Source organism: Sinohyriopsis cumingii, chromosome 13 (genome assembly GCF_028554795.1).
Source record: "Sinohyriopsis cumingii isolate HCF-2022 chromosome 13, ASM2855479v2, whole genome shotgun sequence".
Taxonomy (NCBI): Eukaryota; Metazoa; Mollusca; class Bivalvia; order Unionida; family Unionidae; genus Sinohyriopsis; species Sinohyriopsis cumingii.
This window is the reverse complement of record NC_142973.1, coordinates 28,042,254-28,066,695: the sequence shown is the minus strand read 5'-3', so window position 1 is coordinate 28,066,695 and position 24,442 is coordinate 28,042,254. Positions and strand designations below refer to the sequence as shown.

The 24,442-nt window shown below is 34.8% G+C and overlaps 1 protein-coding gene across 5 annotated transcripts in view; it reads right to left on the bottom strand.

Moving 5' to 3' along the window:
* Window positions 1-24,442, bottom strand: part of LOC149785103 (one cut domain family member 2-like) — a 95,441-nt gene that overhangs the window by 49,634 nt on the left and 21,365 nt on the right. For 3 of the 5 annotated variants that reach the window (XM_089978868.1, XM_089978864.1, XM_089978865.1), the window contains exon 2: window positions 103-204. The exons of the other annotated variants lie outside the window; for them this stretch is intronic. In XM_089978868.1, coding sequence (XP_089834994.1) covers window positions 103-204 — 102 coding nt within the window. The remainder of the gene's footprint in view (window positions 1-102; window positions 205-24,442) is intronic. 5 annotated transcript variants of the gene reach the window in all.

Sequence of the window (24,442 nt, the reverse complement as noted above, 5' to 3'; positions counted from 1 at the left end):
TCTAATTTTTTTAGAAGCCCAAATTTGTACCTTTATATAATATATGCCAATAAAATGTAAAGCAATGGCAATGACCCATGTAGAGCATCCAACTATTTTTACCTGTATATAAAGGCCACCTTCTTGTATGACCCAGTTCATGTGACTTAAATGGGTCACCTTTCACAGATGAGCTTGACTGTGGAGCTCCAAAAGTCATCCAATCTATGAAAAGGCAATAAACAGTTTACCTGACTTTAAAAGACACGTATAAAAACTCAATACACTGTTACAGGTTCTTTAATTTCCTAACAGAAAAAATGAAAGTACCATGAACGGCAATTATATACCTGCCTATATTTAATATTCTTCTATATAGATAGTTTAAATATGTATGCAGAAAGCACATTTCTTCCTTCATTCACAGTGATCTTGACCTTGACATGTGACTTTTTGACTGCAAAACCAAAAAGCTTCTTCCTAGCCCAATGTTCTAGTCATCTAAAAAGTCTGATCTCAGTTTGTGATGTAGAACTAATGCAGTGTTCAAGCTAGACTGCATCAGTGGCGCAGTGAACCATGCAGTCTGATGTTGTAATTTATTCCATCTCAGTAACCTTTGCTCCTGATTTTTCTTCTTTCAGTTATAGTGACCTTGACCTTTTGCCTCCAAAATGTATAGGCTTGTTCCTGATTTCAAATGCAAGCCATCCACAAAGACTGAAAACTAAAAATGGCTGAGAACTCAAGTTATTGTGCAGAAACCTTTTCCTTCAAGTTTTATTTATCCCAAGGTTGATAGGGTTCTTGTTTACAACGAGTGCAAGCCATCAACAGTTATTGTGTAGAAATTAAACATGTAACAAATATACTGACATATGTACGGATATGATAACAAAATATGCGCCACCTTAAAACAGGCATTTAATGATTGTAACGTGACATAAAAACCAGTTATTATATGCTCATTTTTTCTCCATTAACTTTACACTGTCAGAATCATTCAATATTTTACAATATTGCGCTCGTGTGTGCCCAATAGTGTATCAGGAACTACGTTGTAAACAAATCATGAACACTCTCGTAGTAGATGCTTTACGTTTTGGTTGATTAAATTTTTTGCTGAATGAACTAAACGAGATGTTTCATGGACAGCCAAATACCAGCTGCTCTGGCACATTCCATGTTAACTTTTTTGATACAATATTTCAGATTTATGCTAGCTATAGATGCAAGATAGGGTCATTATAAATATTATGCAAGTGACAAGGCATAAACTATCTTCTTTAGCTGGTAATAAGAATGGCAAAAAATATGCTTACAGTTTTACATCCTGAATTTCATCAAAATGTACTTTCTAAGTTCTGCAAATCTGAATTACATGAGCCATGTCATGGGTTCTCAAACCTGATTAAAAATTTTAAAATTGTACTGTAATTTTGACTATATTCCAAGTGCAATTACATCCTCTAAGGTTCATACCAAATTCTGAATGATAAATTCAAAGACTTTTCCCAAACATTCAAAGACCACAAACAGATTTCAAAACCTATTTCACTAACATTTTGGAAAAGTTGTTACAATGCGCATTCATTCTGAGTAAGACTCCAAATTTCAATTTTAAGTAGACCAAAATGCCATTTTCTTCAAAAGTTATGTCTAGCGAGCGACCAAGTTCAATTTATCTGGGCAGAGTTATGTGCGCATTAATAATGTTGTTGTGTAATGATGAATCTGCAGTTGTGTATTTAGTTTGGAATACAGCATACATTAAGTTACTTTGTTTCTTGTAGTGTATTCTTGCTTATATAATTAAGCCATAGGTAGAATAAGAAAATGAGCATACAATAAAAAGGTTACTGCAATTGTAAAGGAAAATATGAACTCATTTTGTTGGATGGATATACTGAACTCCTAAGGTTGTGCATTATTTCCATCTGAAAAACTCGTTCATATTCCCACAAATGCAGTAACCTATATTATTACTAACTAAAGGAGGTCACTGTCAAAGCAACCAAGATTTTAAAATTTTATCTTTACTGTAATTATAGGAATAAACGAATTGGAAAACTATTATGCCTCTTGAGGAGGTAATCTATTTGCATCACTGGAGCTTCTCTAATTTCAGTAACCATTAAAATAATCCAGCAATCAGAGCTAGCATTTGTTGGGGTTCTTTGAGAAACTTGTAAAGAAAAGAATTTTAAAAAAATATCCTTACATTTGCAAGAAATAAATACAAGATGGTGGATAAAGTACCAGTGAACTAAATGTTTTCAATTATTTAAAATAGAGTTTGAACTGTATTGCAAATGTTATTGATTTATGAAATGCTGCTTACTTCCAAGACAAAAGGTAATAATTTATATGTAAAATCCAGGATTTACAATGGCCAGTGATAAAATTCCAAATAAAGAATATTTCTTGAAATCCCTTAGAACCTTTTCTGATAGCAGCTGGAAGTCCTGCAAATATCCAAATCCCAATGACCCATCCCAATTAATTACTACAAGCAAATAATTACTACAAGCAAATAGGTCTACTTCATTTATGTATATATTCACTAGATTACAGGATCAAGATGAACTGTGCTTAGATCGGGTCTAATATTTAATATTCTTCAAGCCTTCTATAGGTATCAATGTTCAAACAGCTAATATGAATTATCTGTATTTACCCTTGTGCGACAGAAAATGCACAAATACATGCCGAAATAAATAACTCATTTTCCGGATCACTATCATCTGCATCACTTCCCATGGTCTGTAGAAGGTATGATAGTAAACATTTTGCAAGCTATTTATTAAAATCAACAGACCAGTGCCATTGGACATTTTAAAAGAATAAAGATGTCAATGACCATCTTATAAAGGTCATTTTTCCCAAAAGGATAAAATCCCCATAAGTGTCTTTTACAAACAGGGTTCACTATACTGTATTTTATGTAATAATGCCTGAACATGCCTTGATAAGCACAAAATGACATCTCTCTCTGTGGTCAATACTCTCATAAAAATATCCATCATGAGGATACAAATCTTTGTCCCAGGATTCCAGATGGGAGGGAACTAGCTACTTAAATGTACCCAGAATATTGTAACTTTCTTGCAACATATTACCATTTATGCCTGATTGTCCCTTTCTCTGAAACCTTAAATCAGACTCTAAAACTGATCCAAAAGAGAGAGAGAGAGAGAGAGAGAGAGAGAGAAAGAGAGAGAGAAAAAGAGAAAACTTCTCAAGGCAAGAAGTCATGACAGTCAATGGGAGCTAACTCTTCTTGTACACAAGATGGGAACAGTTTATGAAGCCTGTTCAAGGAATCCACCCAAATAAAAAAATATGTACAGTGCATGAATTATTTTTGGATTTATGTATAAAAAATTCTGTTTTAAAAGGGTAGTTTTTGCAATCATATCCCTAGCCAGCTGAGGTGGCCATTTGAAAACAATATCAAAAGGGATATTATGATAATCCTTTTGTTAACTCTTCCAAATGCATTACATAATGCTAAATAATTTAAATTTCAACCCCTTTTTAACTGGCAAATAGTCATTTGAATAAGTACTACACCACAGTTTTTAAAAGCTTAAAATTTTCTTCAATTAATCATGGCTTAGTTTGATATTTACAAAACAGCAACACATCAAGTTTATTTAACACCTGATTTGTAAAATCATTAATATAAAACAGTATACATTTAACCCAGATACAGTATATGGGAATTTTATTCCATGAAAATGCTGAATATTCTGTATTAAATTTGACTCCTGTACTGTACATTTCAATGGTTAATTTCATGAGTTTCAAGTTCATAATGATAAATGCAGAGAATCAATGTTATTAACCATGTTCCCATAAATACATTTACCCACATGAAGTATTTGCTTATATTTCCCACGTTGGAAGCTCGGCTTTTTGAAAGTACATTCTCTTTCTAATATTTTCACACCAAACTAAGCACATGCAAGATCCATTTTTGAAAACTGACTGTACGATCCTTTTTGAAGACTGATTTAGCCTGTAAGTTAAATAACAACAAAACCGGCAAACTTGAAAAAGTTTAAATAAAATCATGATTTCCTATGCAGGTTGTAGTAGACTCTTGAATCACACGAGGCATGCTGGGATCACAGGGGCCTGTATCGTTGCTTACAACTGACCTGTCATACATGTTATAATAGCCACAAGGGAGGACACTTGTCTCCTTGCTTGTGCAACCATTTAAGAATAAACGCTGATATTTCAAGTTACACTCTGACTGCGCCCACTTAATATGCAAGAACGTGCTGAATGGAATACAACCTTCACATTGGCCAACTTAAAATAAGTTATAAATAAATACAAGACGTCATTTTCATTTAACCAGTATTCCATTCAGCGGGATCTCACTTGCATATTAAGTGGGCGCAATCATGGCCATGCCAAGCAGTAGCGTGGAAAAATGATCTGGCATTCCTTAACCCTTTACCTCATAGAGCAAAGTTACCCAGTGCAGCGTGCTATAAATAGAACACCTGTTACCTATTCAACTCCATACGCATAGGCCTGCCTGTTAACTGTTAAGCAATGTAGTGTATGTTACGTTTAAAAGCAATTTTAACATTTTATATTTTTGGTACACATCTATTATGTGTGGAAAAATTTAAGAGTAAAGTGCGATTGTCATAGCTGTGTAATTATTTTTCACGTAAGAATTTTTTCTGTGGTTTAAAATCTTGAGAGAACTCGTTCACCGTCAAGCCAGTGAGAGTGCATGACCAACCGTAGCTGCCATTTCTCATACTCGAAATTTACAAGTTTTTTGTCCGCGTCTACATCACTAAGTCATCTGAACTTGATAATTTATAAAAACTAACTGCTGCCTACATCAATATCAGAGCCTTTACCCAAGTTATTGAATCTTTCATAGTTGTGATTCTAATCACAAAAACTTCATAAGTACTTAATGAAATCTGAGACCTCCATTTTGGAGAGTGGAGATTATAAACCAGTTACTTTAAATAGCAGATATCGACCAGTGCACTTTCAGTGATCTGACGTAATTGTCATTCACAGAAATGAATGTAGTATTTAATAGGGGGTTTTCCCCGAAGGTGGCACTACGAAAACAAGCTTAAAATGGCTGATGTTTACAGCAGACGTCAAAAGGTGCTTCCATGCGAATGGAGTAGAGATGTCAAAAGGCGCTTCCATGTGAAGGGATTAGAGGCATCCAAAGGCACTTGCATGAGGTAAAGGGTTAAAGGTATGATATTAAGTCAAACTTTTGATAGGGATACAGTCGAATGCCTGAGCTAAATATCGGTACCAAAATTTATTAACCTATGTAAAGCGTAACTTGAAATCTCAGCATTTATTCTTAAATAGGTCGCACGAGCAAGGAGACAAGTGTACTTCCTTGTAGATATTATATAGTACCTGTACGACAGGTCAATTGTAAGCAATGATATGAACCACTGTAGCTGGGATCAAGACATTGCACTTACTAATAGATTTAGCATGCCTGTTTTGACTCAAATGAAGTGTTTATGCTTATTAAAGGGAAAATTCAGGCCAAGGGATAGTATGTACTCGATCATTGGTGTTCATTTATTGCATATGTAACAATAAAGCTCATTTTTCATTTTCACCAGTTCAGGAGAAATGAACCTTTAATTTCTCCATTTTCTGACAGGAGGATTGCCATTTTTGTTGCAGAGGGCACCGATGGTGTGACATGTACTGGGCACTTCCAGTTCAAGTCGTGTTAGTGCTATCGGGTCAACTTAACTCAACCAGATCATCACACGTGTGGAGAGAGATGGCATGTATGTATATCTACTGTATGGGAGCTTGTTGCAGTTTCAGTCTCTAAAGGTTTTATTAAAGAACAAACATGATATAAAGAATCAGCAACTGGATTACAGCATCTGTAGGAATAATGTTGATCAAAATAATCAAGGTGCCAAGTATTCAGATTAATACTGTATGTACTCGCTTACAAGTCAAACTGCAAACAACAAAGATCCTGATCTGCCAAATCAATATTGTGCCTGCAGAACTGGGTCTATGTTGTTTATTCTTTTGATTACTCGTAAGAAACTGCACAGACCCAGATCTGCCTGTGCATTATGTGACAGCAGAACTGGGTCTATATAGTTTGCCATTAGACTCGTCTTTTAAGTGAGAACATATGGTAGTACATGAGATATCTGATCAATATCATAGGAGTAAAACCTGATGTGAAAGACCACCACTGCCAACAAATAAATCGTAATGTGATGGTTGTTCTCTTTAAAGTGGTAATAAAATAATTCTAATCTGTGCATTGCAATTTGTACTGCAAATATCAGGTGGTCTCCCAACATAGTAGTCTTTCAACTAAAGCTATATTGTATTACTTTTGAAGTAATAATTATCGGGCTAAAATCAGTATCAATGAAAACCCTTTTGCAATAATTTTTACACAATTATGTCTGGTTCAAAAAAAGGTTTTGACTATTCAAATCTGAAACAAGTACTCAAAATTCCACTGTTGTTTAATAGGATGCGGTACAATGGCATATGCTTGTGCTTTATCCTGGCACTGCATGTAATACACTTGCCAGATGTAAATGACTCTCAACTGCCCAGGCACTACTTGGATAAAATATGCCAATATGTGGAAATTTCCTCATATTCCCAGGACTCTTGGAATTATAATTTAAAATTTGGCACCACTGCACTGCACTGCACAATGCTGTGACCCTGACTCCACTTGCAGGACCTGGATATTATACAGTGTTGTGGGTGTACATCACTGACAGTTTCAAAAGCATCTGCTGGAAATAGTCAATACACTTGAAGTGTTACCATACTTATTGTAAATTACTGAATACACATCATAAGTAAATTTACATTATTATCAGATAACGCAATTGGCTGATTAAATGAAGAAAAAAAAAAAAACATACTGAATCCACAATCATGTTAAACGTCTCTAGGAAATACTAACATGCTAAAAATTATGTATAGGATGGGCCTCATTACATAGTTTATTTTTATGATATAAAACAGTTATCAAATATAATACTTGAAGCCATCTCCAATCCATGTAAAACACACTGCAGGCAAGTCCATTTGTTTCAGGTTTCCTTGTTCCATTAGCAGAGTTAGACAGAAGAAATGGTTCCCATTTCTGCAAAATTGCTAAAATGGCACCTCAAACAAAGAATGTTCTAAATATAACAGCAGAACATATATAACCATGATCACATTAACTGCTTAACAGCAGAATCCCATTTAGGCATTTTTTTGCAACCAGAACTTGCATTGTATACCACAAACAAGAAATTCCATTAATTTGTTCCTGAGCCAAATCCATTCCTAGTCCAGCAATAAATTAACTGTCTTTCCAAGTTATGTGTCTAACCCAGGGGTGACTTTGTATTGGCATCAGTTTGGTACTGCTGCAAATCTGTTATGATAAATAGGACATTCATTTTCAATGAAAGCAGAAAGATGGAGGCTTGGAAATTGTTTCCACCTCAATAATGCACTGAAAAAAGACAGGAAAGTGAAGGTCACTGAAATAGGGAAAAAATGGAGAATCATCAGAATGCAGTGGGACAATTAGAAAGATCTGCAGAAATAAAGAAAATGAATAATCAGGACAAACCAGTGAGGGGTTATGAGGGGGGCAGGGGAGGGGATGAAAATGTCTTAAATTATTTATATGGCTTTCTTCCTGTGAGATTTTCTTACTTTCTTTTGTGATTCTTGACAAGTACAATTAAGGTACGAGTAACCTTAAATTCTAACAATACAAGAACGTTGTGTGTTTCATCCTAAGATTCAAAGAAATCTGAAATGTCAAGTGTTGAAACAGGACTTGCACTAATGTTTGATTCTTCATCTGGAATCTTATAATTAAAATTAATGTAATTTGCAATGTCATCACTTTCAAAGCCTTCAAAACTTAATCAAAATCATCTGAATGTTGCCATTTTGTTTCACTATCACAACTGGCCTCATTTTCAGTGGAAATTCCCGCTTATAGGCTGTAAAACTAATAATAAAATACTTTCATCATTCTATGTATGGACTATCTTCACTGGCTAAATATTGTTAAAAGGACCGGCTGTGTGCAATTTCATCCAATGCAAAGCATAATATGAAATGTTTATGAGTGCCTCTGGGGTTTCCAAACCCTTGGCAGTATTGTTAGCAACTTGTATATGCGTCTCTAGGGATATAAGGCTATTTTCAGCATAATATACATATGCATTAGCAGAAGGTAAATTAATGGAGAAACAAAGGTAGGACTTAAAATGAAAAACTAATGTGATTTGCTTTTGGTACAAATTTGTAGGAACACATGCAGGTCCCACATTCATGAGAAAGGGCAAAGCAAAATTAGATTCCACAGAAAGTGCCAAGTTGTTTTCTTGTTCTTTCGTCTGAACTAGCAATGCGTATTACCAGCTGAAATTAAATTGTAATACCTTGCTATGTATTGCAATATATATTGACAGTGACATGAAGTTAATTACTATAGTACAAGTCACATGGGTCATGTATGCGCATTTATTCAGTTTAAATTAAATATAAATTGTTCTTCTAAAATTTAACACTAGTTTTCTTTAACCAGATCTATTCAATCCTGATTATTGAATACACCTTAACCATCATCAAGAAACATCCAGACGAAAATTATCAATCGCTATGGACTTTTACAATGGTGGCCGTGTACTAAACTTGGGTCAAAATAGGAGCATGTCGAGTGGAATAGTTACTCTCAAGAGTAGTAGGAATTTATACGTGTAGCTTTCATTGTGAAATCAAAGTGTGCAACATTCAATCTGGATTGTATTGGATCAACCTTTAGGTTCATTTAGTTCAAAAATGTCTATGTACTTTAACATTGATTTTGCCGTATTCACCTCTTGGGACATCTAAATAATGACCCTACAAAGGAATATGGATGTATACGCATCCAAATGAAGTGGATACTTGCCACATAAAGACATGTATAATCAAATACTAAACATGACATCCATTACTGAAATAGTGTTGAAGCCTACATGACCCGTGTGATTTGTACTAAAGGTGTAATGATACACCTGAATATTCAGTAACTAAAAATGTCCCATATTTGAATTGTATTCGGTATTCACTGCAAAGTTATTCAAATATTTCCCCCAAGACGAATAGTTTAACATAGATCTTGAAGTGTACAGAATAGTCCAGTACTAAAAATATTTTAAAGCAGAGTTGACCTTTCATTGATTTAAAGCATAGTTTGGTATTTCTGTTGCAGTATAAATATATTATATAAAGTTGTTTATTCTGGAAGCTGAAAGACAGTGTCATTTTTTAAAATTACTCTAATAAATTATTAATTAAAGCTGTGTACCATTTTTGAAAAATAAATCTTATCAGTATTATTTAATAGTTATTATTGACAAAATTGTCAAGTATATAAATCGGCTGTATGGAAAAATACTTTGGATTTCTGAGGTACAAAAAAAGGTGATAAATATGTAATGAAAGAAGCCGAAACCATCTGCAAGCTATGTAGACATCAGGTATTTATTAATATTTAGTATTAATTTATGAACTTTCATTGTTGTTGTTGAGCCTTTATGGTCCAATATTTGTAAACACTTTCAATAACAATTATAGAGTAAAATTCAAGCTTAAAATCTGATAAAATATATTTTAAATCATGTTCCAAGTGAGAGAGGATTCAGTAATGCAGGGGACATTTCAACTGCCCAAAGGGTGGCCCTCAAACCAGAGCATGTTCTTATGCTTGTCTTTTTAAAGAAGAATATTATTATTTGAACTGCTTTTATGTTACAAGACTAGTAACTACGATACTGAGTAACATGTGAGTCAACTAACTTTAGTGTGTGTTTGTGATTTGGATTTTTAATGTAGCTTTAACAATTTTTCAGTCATATTGCTACGATGTCTGTAGTGTGGCAGTTTATAGCAATGTCTAGCACTGGGGAATCATGCCGCAGACATGTAGCATTATGTCCCACCCAGTCACATTATCCTGACACCAGGTCAACCAGTCCTAACACTAACCTCTTAATGCTGAGCGCCAAGCAAGGCAGCTGTTAATACCATTTTTTAAACAAGTCTTTGGTATGACTTGGCCAGGGACGCTCTAACCACTAGGCCACTGGAGCGGTCCAACTAACTTTAGATTAAGAACTGTTCTGTTGGTTTTTTGGGGGGGATGTTCTTGTTTTTCTTCACTGAATATTCATAAATAAATATTCGTATTCATCACCCTGTATTCGTGACATGTATCATATTTGCTATCCCTTGTATTCGTTACAACCCTTGAGTTTATCATTTTTGAAAAGCCATCTGATGCTGTCAACTGGAGTTTTCAAACCTGTAAAAGTTTGTTATAAAAAAAACAATCTCTTGGAGATGTTCATCCATTTAACAAAAAAACAACAGAAGACTGCAGCTAATCGACAATTATGCTTCAAATACCAATACTGCAGAATGTGCACACATACAAATAGTGATACAGTGGAGTATCAAAATAATTTAAACAGTTTATACCTTTGAAAAGTACTGTATATACATGTTTACAAGTTCAGTCCAACTTCTACTGGTTACTCTTAAGAAACTGCACAGACCCAGATCTGCTGGTGAATTGTGTGATGGCAGACCTGGGTCTATGCAGTTGAATCCTACTTACAAGCAAGTATATAATGCAGCAAAACTGAAATTTGTCTTAATGACTTAAAATCCAATTTGTGACTGTTAGTCAAATTAAACTTCTGTTTTTTGTAATGACCACATCTCATTTCTGTTCTGTCTGAGCACATTAATCTTCTGGACCAATTATGATAACTGCTACACAAATATTTAAGCTGGCAAAAATAATATTTCACCAGGAAGATTAGAACTGTCATGTAACATCCTTCACATGTTGTTCCAAAGCTGCAAAGAAGATGAAAGAACTGAAGACGGAACCAAAGACCTTGTAAATCTACATGAATCATAGATGGTTAGCAAGACCTCATCAACATTTCATTTTCTTAAAATCTGCACCTTGCACACAAATTACTGCCATGCCAGTGTTGACGCGTTTTACAGGAGGCATTTCCAACAAACGTAGAAGACTCTTCACAATCAAAATGTACAAACATTTGCGTTATCTTGTAAACCACCTCAACTATCACCCACGAGCACCTGGACACGACAAGATAAATCCCCTAGAATAAACATGCCTATTAAAAGAGTCTATACAGAATAACTTTTCCCAGAGATGGAATTTGGAATGGATTTGGGGCATGAATATATGAGGCTTTCCTTCCTTATTAAAAAGGCTTGGCTTGAGATGTCCTAAATTTAGTGAGATAAAAAGTAAAAACATTAAAAAAGTTCCAATAAGATGGAAAAACAAACTGAAAAATATAATGAATTAAAATTAAAGCGTGGGGGGTGGGGGTGGTGGGAAAGGGAAATATTCTTGTATCTGCACTGTAAAAACCATTTATCCCCATCGACTGTTTTGTCAAGATTTAACATGATTTTGTGTGTGTGTGTGTGTGTGTGTGTGCGTCTCATTTGGATTTTTAATATAACAATTTTTTTAGTCATATTGCTACAACCTCTGCAGTTTGGCATTTTATAGTGATGTCTAGCACAAGTTCATCATGCTGCAGACATGTAGCATCATGTCCCACCATCACATATCCTGGCAACAGGCCAATCAACTGCAGGTACCATTTTTATGGGTCTCTGGTATGACTTGGTCAGGGTTCGAACCAGTGACCTCCTGCATCTGGTGCAAGTGTGTGATATATATCAAGCAGACGAAAAGTTTTTGTATGGTTTGATTCAGTTTCCAAGATATTTCACTTTTCGTAAGTCCAATAACATTTAGATTCTCTTCATAGTCCACTCTTTTTTACATTATGTGAACTTTGATTTGTTGATTCTTTCTTAAACTGCCATCTCCCCCTGCACTTCAGAAAAGCAGACTTTCACAATTATGCATGAAATATACAATTAGTGACAAACAGATGATGGGTAGTATATTTAATGCCCAAAGGCATTCATGAATACAAATACAGTTGTTTTCATTCTATTTCAACTCCATCTTTGAAACCACTGGATATATTGGGCTTGGAAGAAGGAAATAGAATGGGCATTTCTAATCGCAACTGGAAGACAATCCCAGTTCAATATTCCAGCGTATTGGAAACCTTGTACAATAATTTCTTATTTGGTTTGGGAATTGGCAGACACTGGATCACAGGTGGGGAGTATTACCAGGTAGCCCATACTGGTATAGTCACTGAGAATATACTGGAGCACTATTATTGGATATCCTGTACATTAACCTGGCTTTTCTCAATTGGATTTGGTCTTTAATGAGTAATATTGTCAACTTACCAGCAAAATTTTATTGGTTTCTGTTTGGATTGATATTAGCTCAAATGCTCTTTTGTGAAGACGTGCTAGCGTTGATGTTTTTATCATCTGAATTGACCCATACCATTTCATAGTAATCTAAACAGGGTTGTATGTAACTATTATAAAATAGTTTTTATGCCTTTCAGGGAGAAAATGTCATGTGCCATAAACTGGAAATAACTTTTTTACTAATTTATTTTACATGATAGATTATTATCAGCCAAAAACACCAAGTAGTCAGATCATTTGCAACTTTGTATCCTTCATGTTAGACATAGTTCATTACTATCAAGATTTGTTCTTATGTACCCTGCAAGAAGTTAAGTAATATTTTAATTTTACCAGTATTTACAACCATGGAAGTACATGTGCATCAGTTATCCAGTTTGCTTAGAGCATCATGTGAAGAAATTTCCAGTTCATGCTTTTTGTTTTGGATGTCCAATTATGTTGTGTCTTCTCCACAGAGACCTGTACATGAAATTGAGTGCTCCAATAAAGTGGAAGGTCATTAAAAATAATATAAACAGTATTGGTCCTAGAATTGAGCCTTGTGGGACTCATGTAGCACAAGACACGAGTCTCCTGGCACAAACCTCATGCTGATGTGACTTTTCATCTTTAAGTAACAATAACAAGATTTTCAAGATGGACAGCAAAATTAGATATCAGACAGGGACCATTTCCATTTAGGACCAACTTGACATCATAAGAAGTCTTTTGGTACAAGCACGATATCAATATTTTGTTTAGCAAAGACAAGATTTTCAAGATGGCCACATTTTCAACCACACAAGACATCAGATTGGCACACTGACTGCTCCGGTGGCCTAGAGGTTAGTGTCTGCCTTGGATGCGCGAGGTCATGGGTTCAATATCCAGCCAAGTCACACCAGAGACTTACAAAAATAGTCCAAAAAGCTGCCTTGCTTGGTGCTCAGCATTAAGAGGTTAGTGTTAGGACTGGTCGGCCTGGTGTCAGGATAATGTGACTGGGTAGGACATAATGCTACATGTCTGCAACATGATGCCCTAGTGCTAGAAATCACTATAAACTGCCACACTGCAGACATTTTAGCGATATGACTGAAAATTTTTTAAAGCTATGTTAAAAATTCTAAATCACACATAGAAATTGGCACAATCAGCATTTAGGACCAATCATAAATCATATGCAATATTTAGTGAAAACCTTATTTTGATATGACCATACATTCAGGAAGAATAACAATAGCAAGATTTCCAAGATGGTCATTGTGGCAGCCATACTGGAGACCCAAGCAGCAGTGTTTTCATTTATAATCAAGTAAAACCACAGTATAAGTCTGTGTTAAGTTTCATGGTAATCCTCCAAATAGTTTCAGAAGAGTAGTGATAAACTTGTGCTAAGATACGGATGGATGACAGACAACAAATCATTCCAAAACTATTCTGGTCCATGACCAGCAGAGCTAAAAGTGACTTGTCCAATAAGTTTTAACATGTCTCAGGCTTCAAAGCAAAGGATTTGAATTGTTCCGGTTCTGCAGACCTACATTTTGTTTATTTATACATTATCTACATGACCGGTTATTAGCACAGCACACATGCCTCCATTCAGATCAATATAACTTGCATTTTTTAGTACTTCAGATAGTTTCATGTACTTTCGTAAGTAGGTTCTTTGGGAATGAAAGCAGCAAAGTCTCTCCTGGGATTATATTTTTCAGGGGGATACCAAGCAGGGAAAACCTGGGATTACTTTAAAGCTCAAACCGATGATTAATATAGCTACATTTATCATAGAATAAACTACTTCATCCTAGCAAAGAAAGAAGTTATAATTTCATAGTTATGGTCATCAAATAATGGGTAAGATACTACTGTGCTATCCGACTTTGTCCCACTTTTCCAAAATCCTTAGATTTGAATGGTTGGCTGTACAAGAATGTCATAATGTCATATCAAACATATGGCACATCCTGTATTACTATAAATCCTAGACAAATTTTCAACATTAAGTGAAAGGAAACTTGACACAAAAAACCCACAAAAAAACCCAACACTGTTTTTTATTCTCCCTCACAAATCTCCATTTTACAAAGAAAGACTTTACCTACATCATCACTTAATGGTGAAATGACCTCTACTGGCATCCTACTAGTTGTTGTTGAGCATTCCAACATACCTCTTTTCAAAATCAAACTTCAGAATACTTTCATGACTTGAGATATAAAAAGGTTTACATTTATTATTCAAAACAAATTATGCATTTTGAAGAATTAACAAATTTAAAAATATTCAAGCTGGCTGCCCTGGTGGCCAAATTAGACATCAGACATGCGCCATTTCCATTTAGGACCAACTAGACATCATAAAAAGTCTTTTCTAAAAACAGCTTTGGCCAAACTAAAAATTTGTTTCCGGTCAGCCAACCATCCCCATTTCTCACTGCCAACCAAAGCAATTTATTTGCCATTGTTTAAAAAGAATCACATTAAATATGTAAAATTCCCATTATGATGTTGAAACAAACACCTGCCTACCCTAATTTTAAATCAAGCACAATAGGAAACTTATTTTTCTCAGCCTTAAATTGATCAGGCATCTTCATTTTTGGAAACCATTCTTGTTATCTGCTTGTATGGCACTGTAATACATGCACTGGAGTGATTTGGAGTGATTTACTTTATTTCATAAGTGCATTTCTGTTAAATTATTAATTACCTTAGTTGTAATGAAATGGTTAAGTTACAGCAATGACCTCAAAATACACTGCAGTTACACCAGAGGCTGTCAGAAATTTTACAAACTGGTAGATCCTTAAAATAACATTAAGTTGATGACATTCATGAAATAAATGTAATGTAAATTCCCTTATAAGTCTTCTATTGTGTTAATGCAACTTCAATTATGTTTTATCCCCAAACGTTACATTAACAAAATTAATTCATTGCCATTTAGTTCCTCTCTTTAAATAAATGCTTTTACCAGTTAATGCTCATTACTGCTCTACACTTTTTTTGAAATGCACTAAAGCACAAGAAAATGACACTGATGCAACTTGTTACCACCGAAATTCTTCAGCATAACTGATTTTTAAATGAAATTAAATATTTAAAAATGAATTGCAACTTTCAAACTTTATATGTATTACTCATATCTACATGATTTCCCTTTATAAAGGCCACCCCTCACAGGCCCACCAGAAGAGGCAGCCTCACTATAGGGTGGTACACAATGGCTCCCATGGACAGTGTTATAATGAGGGAGTACTCTATATGTAGTTCATAAGACAGTAGTCTCATGAGCTGGCAGTACATTCTGGCCTCCATGGATAATATTATTATAATGAGGGTGTACTTTATATGTATCATGTACTTCAATATAAGGAAGTATCACTCTAAAACTGCACTCTATAGCTCCATGGTTTATTGTGGAATATTGTATTGTTGGACACGAGGCATATTTTCTAACAGCTTTATTTCACATAGTATTGTGAATTTTATTTGGGTATAAATTTTAGAGATTTTGTTGGTACTTTAATATGTATACTGGGGAAGAAGAACAACTGTTTCCACAAAAGTCTTTGTTCACTGAGTCAGTAAATTTCTGGTTTGTAGGAACAATGAAATCAACGACAATATGTACCCTACTCAAAGTACTATGAATGCATTTATTTTTGTACACATCGCTCAGAGTTGTTTTGCAAAAAATACTTAAACTGAGGTTTCAGAGATCAGTTTTATTGCTGAAAGATTACTTTTTGTTACATCTATAAATTCAAAGTTTTTGCAGCAACCACCAAATACATGAAAACAAGTACTATCTCATAATAAATACTCAGATGACATAATCATAGAGAACTCACAGTATATATGGACATGTGTATGTAAAAATAGACTGCAAGACATGGAATTCCCATTTAATTGTAAGTTTCAAAAAGAATACTATTTTTATTTTCTAGCCTAAACATGAAATTTGTGTTTTTTTCTTCTTTTATTTTATTGATTTAAAAACATGATGGAACACACAAGTAAAAAACTTCAACCAACTTGGATGTTTAGACATGAATGGTTTGACGTATCAGTTGCTCTGATCAAAGCACCATTCAACTGAAATAATCAAAACTGAAAACAAATTTATGTATGTAAATGCATGAAAGGTACAATAGTACTGGAGGGGGATTTCGCACTACTGACGAAACTGTACACTGTTATACATGGTCTTGTGCTCAGATAGGGCTCCAATTATGAACAGGTTTCATCTTGCGGATCACATATGTTATCATGCAAATTTCCCATTATGTACCACAAATGATTCCTATTATCACCACACTTTAGCCTGAGGCAATGCACAAGAATATTAAAGGCAGGCAGAGGGCTAAATTAATTCATTTAGCACAAACTGTACATGACAAATGTCAGTGTAAGTGGGGTGAATGGAGGGATTCCCTCTAGCACTTGATTCTGATTAGCAATTTTAGTAAACTCAAATCAATCCCTGTTCCAGAGAAGCATCTAATTTTAAAAACTAAAGCAATTGTCTATTTGCAGTATCATTAGGCAGATTTACACTTGCAATTCACAGTTTTGGTACAATATAGAAAAAAGTTTGTGTTGTCTGTGTGGTTTGATTTGGGCTTTAACTGTGCTGATTCTTTGCTAAAGTCAACAAATTCAGTTTGGACTAGACAAAGTTAGCACCTAGTGATATCAACCATTATCCATCCAGAATACATTTTTCAAATGAGGGTCACCACAAAGGATACATTATATGCCTATCATGTGGTAAATCTTATTTTTACACCTATGATTGTCAGTAAAACTCTCTGGTTTGGCAGATCCTTGAATTTTTGACTGAAATCAATGTTTCTTCCTCATTATAAACATAAACCAACCCAAAAATCTGGCCAAAGTAAAAGACAATGAACTCTAGTTATTCCGTGGAAAGTATTTTCCTTTTTCAACGTCTGTGACCTTGTCAATTGATCCCAAAACTGACACTCGACTTTCTTGTCTGAAATGCAAGCTAACTACCAACTCTGATATCAATAGTTGTCCTCATCATCATAAATGCAAACCATTCCAAAACTCTGGTCAGGGTAAAAGACAAAGAACTCTAGTTATCATGTGGAAAGCACTTTTCATTTTTTAGAGTCTGCTATATTGACTCTTGATCCCAAAACTGACACTCGTCTCTCATCTAAAAATGCAAGCTAACCAATATGTCTGGTCATAGTTTGTGGCACTGGACCTTGGTTATTTTGTGGAAATTTATGCCTCTGACCATAACCTCTAAACACCAAATTCAATAGCCGTCTCCTCTCAAATGTGAGCCACACACACACACACATATATATATATATATATATATATATATATATATATATATATATATATATATATATACACACACACACATATATATACTGTACTAACTTTAGTAAAGGCAGATTTATGGGAATCTTTTTTTCTTTCTTGCAGTCAAGGAGACCTTGACTGTATAACCTAAAAATAAATAGTCCTCTTTTTCTCATATGCAAGCTAATGATAAGGTTTGGACAAATTAGGTGATAATGAACTCAAGATATCAAGCAAAAACCTTTTTTCTTCTTGATGTCTCGGACACTGAACTAGTGCTGATCATGAGTAATCTGTTAGAAATTATTTTGTGCAGCCTGAAGGAGTTAGCATGAAACAGTAATGTAATAAGGTGCACAAACTATGCTTATAACAATGATACCAGTGATATGTCAAACATTTTTCTGTCAGTCTGATCCCAAGACAGTGCTGAATATAAATACAACATGAATATAACACACAGTCATAACTATTTATAATTTGTTAACATTTTCACCACATGTACAGTATTATAAAGTATGGCTACACTATATTCTGCCAAGGTCTTTGCTGACATAACAAAAATCCCCTTTTTAATCTGAATATCTTTTATTGTTGATTTTAGTTTATGTGCATTAAATAATGCATTGTATGATCTCAACTTTACTGATGTTCTTATTATTCTGTCATCTAGCAGCCTGCATTCTTCCCCAGGTTTCTTTTTAACACTTTTTAAAATACTTTTCCATCATTAAAGTAACTGAACGATTAATTATATTCAAACAACTATCAGCATATTTCAATTATCAACATAAATAAACCAGACAATTCTGCATGATAAATCTTTTCATTATGAATATGGTACAGAACCTACAAGACTGGCACGTCACCAGCCCACCTGCACTCCACAAAAATCTACATTACATGGATTTTATACATAATTCTATAATGCAAAAAAATAATATTTTCAAACAAATCACATTTCTCTATCAAGGAAAGAAAGCCTAACTTGGGGGTGGGGACAGGGCAAAACTGAGGTGTTGCCCCAGACCATCAGAGGGAGGTTTTGTCTCCATCCTGCTACTTTCTCAACTTCTTTTGCCACTTAATTCCCTGCTATACTCCACCTTATGGCAGCCACAATGGCAGTCTCAAAAACAGACTTATGTTAAAAATAACCGAACTGTCACAATGAGGAAATGTACTACCATTAAACAAATAACATTTTTACATCTGAAATAATACCCATGTGATAATTAGATGTGTTAATTAAGGGGACCCACTATATCCAGATATTTATAACCAAAACTGGTGCTCCTATGCAAATCCTCAGTTCAACAGTTCAAGATGTAATCATCAATAATGGTACAGGAGGAGTTTGACTGATGGCCATGGCTTTACTTTAGGGGAAAACTGCCCCATGGTTGGTCATAAAATGCAACACACTGGTCTGGCAACAATGAAGACAAAGGGGCCAAGGTCATTATTTTTCCCAGAAGAATGAGAACTACAATCTCTCTCTCTCTCTCTCTCTTGCAAGACAAAACCAAGGCAAACAGATTCACCAGTCAGATATTTTCAATAAAGAAAAGGGGGCCCCAAGTTGCAGAGTGGTCTAAAGCACTCTCCGTTAGGGATCACTGCCATCTCACCTCTGCGTGGGTTCGAGTCTCTGATTCAGCCAATGTGGGTATGTGAGAAAGCTTGCCAGTAGCTTCTCATGGGTCAGTGGTTCTTTCTGGAGTTTTCCCATGTTTTCCTCCACCATTAATACTGGCCGCCATGTATAGCCTATCTTGTGCTGAAAAATGGCATTAAACCATACAACAACAACAACAACAACAATAAAGAGAAGCATGGTGTGTATAACAATTAGGCCAAGACAAAAATAATGCATTTCCTACTGCACTAGTTATAAAATTATAGTTATAAAATTAGAGGGGCAGATAGGTTTTTTTTATATGAAAAAAACATTTAATGTGATTTTAAAAAAAAAAAATTTACTATGGGTGAAAAAAGTGCTTAACAACTTTATAACATCAACAACATAGTATCATTTAGTTTATTCAGGGATCTGTTGAAACTAAAAGTCACACAAAACGATATTTTGCTCCAAATCCCTTGGCACAAAATAACCTGCTTGTGCAACTGTGCCACCAACACCAAACCAATGAAGTCAGTCATCATAATCTACATTTATCTTCATTATTTACTATTAATTTAACAATGTCATTTTGTGACTTATTTTCAACAGATACCTAAATAAACTAAATGATAATATGTTGTTGATGTCATAAATTTGTCAGAATCTACCCTTGGGTTGGTTTGGTTTGGTTTTTATGGCATATCAACCAAGCTAAATAGTGGCCTGCTCAAAGACACACCATGATAACAAGATCTGGACTAATCCAACAGAATTAGAACAAGCACCCTTTCAATCATGAGTCTGGCATACTAATGTTGTAAATGTTCAACCTCTGAACACACATGGCTCCTAGTACGCACCAAAAGATATCATGGAAAAAAGCATCTTAACGAGAACAATGTTGTCTAATACTGTTATCTATAAATGAAATTACATCCAGACTGGTCACAATGCCCATGCGATCCAAAGCTATTTTGCTTTTAGACCTAACTTTGTGACAAATTCATTTTTCTTTTAAAGATGGGGAAAGGGATACAAAGGGATGTCAAATGATCATATCCCAAGGGCTTTCACAATCATGGGCGTTGACCTCATATTCGACATTTCTACATTCACTTAACTGGATAATCCTCCTGTGTGCATCAAACAATGTATTACACATAAATGCTTCATTATTCTCTTCTAAAATCATCTATCCATGAAGGTATGTAAGCATTACATTGCAGAATGCTAAAAAAACAACAACAACAGGACAGAACATCGAGAAAATTCATTTTATAAAAATTTCTTAAGAATAAGTCATAAGCAGATAGTCCTCACAGTTTTCCTACTGCAGGTAAATTCTAAGGCCAAATATTTACCTTTCCGATTCCCAAAATTGCTTATTTTCATAACTTTGATCAGAAAATTTACAATTCCAGCAAAGAAAGGGAAATAACATTCCTTATGAAATATTCAGAACTTATTTTTTTAACAATAAAATAAGACCAAAAAAATCACCTTACCAACAAAAATAAATCCAATGAGATACCAGTAGTCTTAATTTCTTGCATTTAATAATTTCCCAATTCAGTCAGACTGCTTGCAATTTTCCCATTTGCATGGGTTCCAAGCCCCATGTCAGGAGACCAAGTAAAATTTCTGGTTCTATCTTACATGTAATCATTCAGAAATACAAGAATTTTAAATTTCAAATGCTGATATTCCAAAAGGCAAAGAACCTAGAGGCAGGAATCGATTTCCAAACCTTACTGTCCAAAAGCCTTGTTAAGTCACCAGCAAATGTATGTTGTTATTCTGCCAAGATGGTCCACATACATTTGAATGTAAATAAAACCAATATGTATTCATATGGGAAGCAATATTATCTTGGCAATACTTGGAACACTTGTATTCCCAGTCCATTACAATCTGAGACTAAGCAAATGGAGAGAATATGGTCTGAATTGAGAACCTGAAATCTTGGCTTGCTAACAAACAGTTGCCAATATGGAAAACTGCTCACATGGGGCCTGTGCCTTTGATCTTCTAGAAGGAATAGCGGAGATATTATTATGAACTAATTAGTCTACTTAGGCCTCTGTTGGGTTTAAATAAAGAAGTCTAGGGACATGCTGCAGTGAAAACTGGGGTTCTGGTATAAGAAAACTGCAGACCTGATTTATAAATTGACTTTTTAGTAAATGATAACAAAAATTTTGTTTAAATTCAGTGAACGAGATTTTGTCATTTCTTTTGATCACATTTCTAGCCATGGATATCCATGGTATGTAATAAATAATCTTGTCACTGCTTCTAGTTCTTAAATTACAGGCAGATCAACTCTGTGTGTGTCTCTGTGTGCATGCATGTTCAATGATAAAATGAGGAACATATCAAGAGTTTCATTTATCACAATTTTCTTCATAGTCAACAAATAAGGATCATTTCTTTTGGCATTTTCAAGAGAAAAAAAGATCTATGCCTGGCCCCATCTGATAAACGGGTTTGCAAGTAATCGTGGGAGCAGTGTATATATCTTTAGTTGCAGATACGAGCTAACATGCAATCCTATCTACGTGTTACTGACACCCTCAATCTGAGTAAATTCAGATCTTTGTTGTCCTACATGAAGATCTGACGACCTCTTAAGGGTCATGTTCTAGTGGCCTTTGAATTAGCCAATGGAATTGCAGCTTTCAAAAATCTGAAATTGAATCAAATCATGCAGTACACATTCATGCTCTTCATCCATACTATTCAGTCTCCAAATGTGAAGATATTAGACTTCATCTGATTGGTTGATAAAATTAGCAATTATAGTAGTAACGGGTTACCAGAATATGACCCCTAAGTGGTCCCTGTCAGATCTTCCTGTATAACAGTGGAGATCTCATTTTAATCAGATTGTTAACAGCATGTTCTACAGTACTCAATATGATAAAACAAGAATTCTGCAAAATGTTATATTCTTCCAATGAGTACTCCAAAACTCAAGCAAAGTCACTGGAGAATGAAAAGTAGGTCAGTATGATACCCTCAAGCCTGTGATGAGCAGTACCCTCCCTGATGAAAACATTTATAAAGTTGAAAGACTGCAAGTAATACTTAATTCCCAGCTTTGCAGATCCATAAATAAAAAAAAAAAGCATCCAGACCAGTGAGAGGTAAAACATGTTAATAGATGCTTTTTCTTTCCTTCACATTCCATGATCCATTTACTGCAAGATAGTCCCCACTCCACCCATCCCATTTTTTCTATACTACTGGAAATACATGTAATGACACTTTAAAAAGCTTGTTGAAATAAACATGTACACATGATGTTTAGTTTTCTTCCTACATTGGAAAACAGGAAAAATGTATAATTCATGCAGACACATGAAACTACATGGCACACTACACAGGGATATAAAAGAGGCCTGGGGGATTTTGCAAAGACATGTTTTTATCAGACTGAGGAACTGAACTCACTTCTGGCCAACCAGACTACTGGTAAAACATCTCAGTAGTAATGCATAAAGCAAATACTGTAATACTCCTGGAACACAGATAAGAGATGTGAAACGAGGGTAATCTTCACTGGTAGAAGATAGAGCATAATGTGAAAGCTGTGACTTGACAAACTGATACAGAAAGGATGATCAATTTCTACTCACATACAAATGATGATGCCATCTTTAAAACATATCACATAATCTGGGACTTTTATTATGTCCAGCAAGCAAATGCAATAGTGTCCTAAAGACTTGTACAGTGTTTCTCCAAAAAATATTAACATGGGGGCTAGCCTAATACATTTGTTACGAGTGGAGTTGGGCTTGTAAGAAAAAGATATCAGTATTTGCTAACATTATGTAACAATGGGTGCAAGTTTATCATCAGTCATGGACTTGTCACTGGACAGTTATGGCAAGATCTTTCCTAATTCTTTGTTTTACTTCAATTACACTGCATTTCAACGATGACCAACAATTACAGAAGACTGCCTGGATGTCGGGTCCAGACTAGTCATTTTTAATGTGCTCTTGGTAATCAGTTTCCTTGGTAACCATACCAACTGGTTTACCCTAAGAGCCAAAGAACTGCTTCTTTCAAGCAACCGGAATCTAGTCAAGTATTCTTCATGTCACAGGATAATCAGAATAATGTTCATCTAAAACGCTTGTTAATTGTCCCTATTTTGCTTTCTTAATTTGAAGACGCTATTATCTGACTACTTCTGTCCTCAGCAAATTCAGACATAAAACAACTAGTACACTACTTAAATGTTACCCTATTCCAGTCACTACAGTGGTCCCCATGTGATAAGGTCCCTCTCAAGATTGCTCACCCCCTGATAAGAGAGCCAACACATCCTGCACCAGAGCTGTACACTTTTCCTTTTCTTTTTCTCTAGCCAAAGGCAACATCTTATTATATCACCATGTTTTCATTACAGCTAAGGTGGCATCATTACAGGGAACAAAAATTGTAAAACTCTTAAAGATTACTTCCTTCAAATTTGCAGTTAAACACACATGACAAGGACATTAAACATACAAAATGAGCTTCAAATCCCCTGAAGGTCTTAAAACTGAAAGGTGAAAAATAATAATGACAACTTGAAGCTTGACAAAAAATATTGCTTGGGGGTCAATTTTAAAAGGTCAAATATGGAGGTCCCTTTTTAAAACATATTTCTTACTCTTCCATATCTGAAAACCATATGTTCAAATAAATTATGATTGTATCATTTACAAACAATTGGAGCTGAATGACCCTCATAAATACCTGCTCCTGATATGGTCGAAGAAGCGAAGTATATGGGAGACAAAGCACGTGAAAACGTGGCATCACCATCACAGAGATCAATCTAGGTAATTTGCAACAGGTTTTGACAGTAACAGTGATCTTGTGTAAATGCATGAAACTAAAATGACTAATGCTGCACCTAGTTATTATGGTCATCAAAAGATCAAGAGAAGAAAGAAAAAAAAAGGAAACAAATGATGACAATTATTTTAAGGATTTGCAAAAATATTGTGCATTCAAATGCAGGAGAGCAATTGGCATTATTTTCCATATTTTATATTATACAAACAACCTTGAAACAACATGTCAG